The sequence below is a fragment of the Cicer arietinum genome, chromosome 6 (assembly GCF_000331145.2).
Source record: "Cicer arietinum cultivar CDC Frontier isolate Library 1 chromosome 6, Cicar.CDCFrontier_v2.0, whole genome shotgun sequence".
NCBI classification, from domain to species: domain Eukaryota; kingdom Viridiplantae; phylum Streptophyta; class Magnoliopsida; order Fabales; family Fabaceae; genus Cicer; species Cicer arietinum.
The window spans coordinates 23,520,360-23,526,313 of NC_021165.2; the positions used below are offsets into that span (position 1 = coordinate 23,520,360).

Genomic DNA, 5,954 nt, shown 5'->3' on the forward strand with positions numbered 1-5,954 from the left:
TGAAAAAATTGTTTACTGAAAATTTCAGGATGAATGAAAATTCTGTTAGTTATAAATGAAAAAAAAAATTTACCGGAAATTTTAGAATTAATGAAATTTTCTGTAGTTATAAAAAAAAATTTAGAACGAATGAAATTTCTGGCAGTTATCATTATTATTATTTTTATTAATTTTTATTTATAAAAAAATTATTATAATATAACAAGTTGTTTGTTTTGACTCATTTATTTAACCGTATTTTTTCTCTAATTTAATGTATTTTATTTTATTTTAATAATAGAATTTTGATTTTTTAAATTATTTTTAATTTATTTAAAAAATCAAAATACTATTAATAAAATAAATTAAATTGAAGAAAAAAAAAATACATCAAATGGTTGACTAAATGTGCCACAAACAAAACGTGTCCCTAATATTTTGCCTATAAAATAACAACATATTTTCTTAACAACTCACTCCTATTTTTATTGTGAATATTTTATAAAATAACAACTTATTTTCTTAACAACTATCTCCTATTTTTATTCCGATCTAATAAAAAATTAATAATTGTTAATATAATTAAAAAATAATAATAAAAATATATAAAGTTTTAATAATATAATTTACTTTACTTTATTATTATTATTATTATTACTTTTATTATTATTATTATTATTAATATAATTTATTTTATTAATTAATTTATAAATAATATTTGGTATTTTAAAATATTATAATTATTTTTGTTTTACTAATAAACAATTTTGTAATTGTAAAAATGAGAAGAAAAAATTTTGTAAGCCTAATACATGATGGCATCGTGGGGAAATTTCAATGAAGAATGAAATTTTCCTCTTGTAGTTATAAATCAATACCGGAAATTTCAAATTTCCGGGTGGTACTTCCGGAAATTTCAAAAATGAAATTTCCGGTATTCATTTATAATTATCGAAAATTTCATTCAGTCTGAAATTTCCGGTAAACAACATTCTTTCATTTATAACTACCGGAAATTTCATTCACAATGAAATTTCCGGTAAAAAAAAATCTTTTAAATTTTTACAGTTTTATCAAGGGTAGTTTGGACATTTAAAAATAAATTTTTTAAATGAGGGGTATAGAATTAATTGAGGGGGTACAAAAGCCAACTTTTTCACTTATTTTTTTCAACAACTGACGTCCAAGAACGAGAGACGCTTGGGATGTGGCCTGTAACAAAATGGGCTTCAAAGATTTTTTACTCATAATGGGATTCAACGATTTTTTACTCATAATGGGCTTCAAAGTTAAATATTTAAAAAATAGTGATCGCTCATTCACTGCACAAGTATTAAAAATACTACAGGAATTTTTAGTCTCACCCTTAAAAAAGTGTCTTCAAAATGGATTCTTTATTGGTTGTGGACAGATTCAATTTTATTTTAATTTTTGATAAATTAAAGCATTTTCGAGTGAATGTGGAGATCAATCAATTGAAGTATTGAGATTTATATTAAAGATTATCCATTTCAATATTTTTTTCTCTTTACGCATTGATCAAAAATCAAACTCGAGACTAAATAATTAAATAGACTCGAATAGTATTAAGAATATCACATTAAATAGATAATATTCTATAAAATATTTATAAGTGGTGGAAAATCTTTACACTACAAATCTATTTTGTGAGACTGTGTAGGACAAAATTCAAATTCTAAGATGGTATCAACGTTTATCTAAAATTTATTGAGTCACAGCCTCGCAGATCACTTGAGTCAATCTTATTTTTAAACGGTCAATTATATCAATGGTAGAATTGAACTGTAACCTTTTTTATTAGTTATCACTTTACTCCGTGATTCATTGATTCAGCTATCAAATCAACCTTATATCCCCTATTAAATGGACTAAAATAACAATAATTACACTTTTTATGGCTCTTTAAATCACTTTTAAATTTCTTATTTAAATTTAAGGTTAATATTATAACTAAACACATATTAATTATGCAAAAATTACAAAATAATTCAATTAAAAAAGTTGTATTTAATATTTTAAATACTACTATTTTGAACTCAAATATAAATAAAAATAGGACTTCCACTTTTTTTTTAAAATTCTCTTAAACATAAAAAAAAGTTACAAATAGGCTGATCCTTTATTTTTTTTAGATCGGAATCATAGAAGTTCACTTATAATAAATTCAAAAGAAAACAAGTTTTATCATATGTATTATTATAGGAAAAATAAATCTATTTCTTTTAAGTTGTACGAAAATAATATATTAATTAATTTTTAAAAAATAATTTTTGTATTTTTTGTTGTTGTCAAATATATCTTTTATATTTATAAATATTTACGTCGATTCTGATTTAAAAAAAAAGATTATAACCTAAAATTCTATCATTTTTTTCAATAAATTTATGTAATTTTTAAAGGAATTTTAATTACAATAATCATAAGAATATAAACTTTCAATCAACTTTTAGAAAAATAATTAAGAAAAAGAGAATTCAGATAAGACACATTTTAGAATTCTTAAAATTAAATGTGAAATTCTCTTAATATATATCATAAAATTACATAAAAATTATCCTTATTCTTTAATATATTATGATAACAAAATTCATATTTCAATTTTAAAAATCTCTAATTAAAAATGATTAAAATAAAATTATATTAAAAATAATTCAACATTATAACTTCTAGAAATATAAATGACTAACTTGATAAAATAAATTAAAAAATCAATCTAATATTTTCGTATAATTTAAAATACTATTAAAACAAAACGTACATAACTTATTTAAATACCAAGTAATTCAAGTTGATTGCATAAAAATTGTTCATAGAGTTTTTTCTAATAGAGAGATAAAATAAAAGAATAGGTTCCCGAAAAAAAAGAAAAAAGAAAGAAAAAAAAAAGAAGAAGCGGTGTAAAAGCTATGCGGTGTTTGGATGGGGTTAGTGAGAGTGTGATGTAACAAAGAAGAAGTCAGTGTTTGCCAACTTTGTAGGACCCACATTCCATTCAATTACAACTATTGCCAGCGTGTCAACTTCAATGTTACCGTTACAATCCAAATTATATACATAAACAAACTCATTAATTCTTTCATTCATTCATTATTGACTCAAACATGGCCTTATTTTTGTTCTTCTTCTTTCTCTTCACACTCTCTCCTTCTCTTCTTTCTGCAACAGATCATATTGTTGGTGCTAATCGTGGATGGAACCCTGGAATTAACTACACTCTTTGGGCTAATAACCACACTTTCTATGTCGGCGATTTCATCTGTTAGTTTTCATTCTCTCTCTTTTTTTCTACTTATCTCTTTTACTTAACTCTATAGATCTAAACATACTTTCTATTTTCGATTATTCTATTCGTACTTTTATTTATATTTATTATATAGTTTAATTAGAACTTTGGTCTTTTATGTTATTATCAATTATTATTGATTTACGAAATTAATTTTTTATTTTTAATAGTCGATAGTTTCAATCATTCTTTTAGATTTTTAAATTAAAAAATAACAATTTAATATATTTTTAATGACGTAATGTGGTATAGAATCATCTAGATTTATTTATTATTCATATGTTATTAATTAAATAAAAAAATATAAAAAATTTCAGACATTGAAATTTAAATTTTCACGTGTTTTATTTCTACATCATTGTATCACATATCATGTTGTTTAAAACATATTACATTGTCATGTAGATTTTTAAAACAAGAGAATTAATTTCGTAAATCTCTAAAAATATAGAGATTAAAAGTGCTATTAAATCTAATTATATCGAATCCGGTGAATTGATTTAATAAAATATAAAATAGTAAGTTTATTTGAAAGTATTGTACCTTATTCAACACATTGAAAACTAATAGAATTTTGTGACAAATAATTTCTTTATTAAACAATTCTCTCATGACACTTATTAGTCCAACCTTATCTGTTGTATATTTATCTAATAAAATAAGTTGAACAAAAAATATATTTAAGGGTAAAAACCAAGAATAAAGAATCATAGTTTGGTGAAAATAAATAGGTTGAAATCAATCAAACTAGTCAAAATCAATTTGACTTAGTGGAATCGCTTTTACCTAAAAAGAAATATACAATTAGTCTTTTTTAATTATTCAATATTTCATTTGGCAAAATTCACTAATGTGATTGAGAATTTTCAAATTTATGGATATTTTAAAATTTCATAGATCAAATCTATATTCCTATGATTTTCAAGATTAAATTAGTGTTATTAATTATTAGTTAGTAATATAATTTACTTATCAGCATTTAGGTACCAAAAGAATCAGTACAATGTGTTTGAGGTGAACCAAACAGGTTATGACAACTGCACAACAGAAGGTGCTGTTGGGAATTGGAGTAGTGGAAAAGATTTCATACAATTGAATAAAAGTATGAGATATTACTTCATTTGTGGTAATGGTCAATGCTTCAATGGAATGAAAGTCTCAGTTTTTGTTCATCCACTTCCTTCTCCTCCTACCTCATCTCCTCACCATTCAACACCAAAATCTGCTGCTTCTCTTGTTGTCTTTCAATATTTGGGACTTCACTCTCTAATGTTGTCTTTTGTTTTGGTTATGTTTGGATTTGTTTTAATATAACCAATGTGCTACTATGCAAAGCTTAGCATTTTTTTTCTTTCTATCTTTCTATTGGATTATCAATTTGTTTTTGTGTCTAATGACACTTGCTAATTGTTTAAAGTCACATGTAAGTTTTACTTGCTAGTGGTAAATTGTTTTCAATTTAGTGTTGGCTGCTTTCCTTTGGAGATGTGTTTTTAAATTTTGAGAATTGTGTAACTCAAGCTAGCTTTAAGGAAAATAGAAATTGATGATGTAAAGGAAAATATGTGAAAGAAATGGGGATGCTATAGTGGACGTTATAGTGGACATTATAGATGGTATATGGTGTGTTAGTGGACGTTATGTGATTTTTTCTTAAATTTTGTTTGGACATTTTAAAATGAGCAAAATGGAGCAGAGTAGATGGAAGTGGAATGAAGTGGAGTAGAGTGGAATATAACCTATTCTCTATTTGTTTGAATATTTTAAGATAAAATGGATAATAAAAAGTGATTTCATCTCATTCCTCCCAATCCTCCCTAATTGAAGGGGAACAAAAGTGAAACTAAGCGATGAAATATGAATGCATTCAACTTCATTCCATTCTTTTTAGCAATCCAAACAATGAAACATTAATTATTTTATTGTATACCATCAATCTAAAAATAGCCTCAATCTTATGTTTGACATAATGACTCATAAAAAAAAAAGGGTGTCCATCAAAATTCACCTCATCAATCTGATACATACTAATTTGGATAACCGTTTCAGGTAACTCTTTCGATTATAAAGATGAAAGTAGTCATTAACTTATATTTTTGAATAGTATTCTCGGTCGTCATTAAAATTTTAAATAATTTTTAACATTTACTAACTTGACTTATTTTAAATCATACTTTTGAATAGTGTGATTTTTAATTTGTACTTTTGAAGTTTTTTTTACCATTATATCCCCTTTTTTATTTTTAAACCAAAATATTTCATTTTAAATTTTATATATCAAATTGTCATACTTTTTGGGTCCAATAGGAGGTCATGGCCCGGGGTGCGACCAGGTAGATGTAATTTGGTATATAAAATCAAAGTGGATGGGTATTTTGGTTTAAAAATAAAAAGGGATATAATAGTAAAAAATCCTACTTTTGAAGACGCGCATAAGACTTTTTTTTTAATATCCTCCTTTTTTTTCATTTTTTTTCCACCAAAATACCACACTACTTTTAAGGTCCAGTTGCTGATCACAATCTAGAGATGCGACAATCTCGACAATCTGAAATAAAATTTTTTCATCATCAATAGAAGGTCGCGCGACCATCTACTAGTATATATATATATATATATATATATATATATATATATATATATATATATATATATATATATATTTTTTATA

The 5,954-nt window shown here is 24.2% G+C and overlaps 1 protein-coding gene across 1 annotated transcript; it reads left to right on the top strand.

Annotated features, from left to right (window-relative positions):
* Nucleotides 1-3,072: 3,072 nt before the first annotated feature.
* LOC101503881 (early nodulin-like protein 16) lies at nucleotides 3,073-4,767 on the top strand. Its single transcript, XM_004506995.4, has 2 exons — nucleotides 3,073-3,258; nucleotides 4,260-4,767. The coding sequence occupies exons 1-2, from the start codon at nucleotides 3,102-3,104 to the stop codon at nucleotides 4,595-4,597; spliced, it is 495 nt and encodes a 164-aa protein (XP_004507052.1). The 5' UTR covers nucleotides 3,073-3,101; the 3' UTR covers nucleotides 4,598-4,767.
* The last annotated feature ends 1,187 nt before the right edge of the window (nucleotides 4,768-5,954 follow it).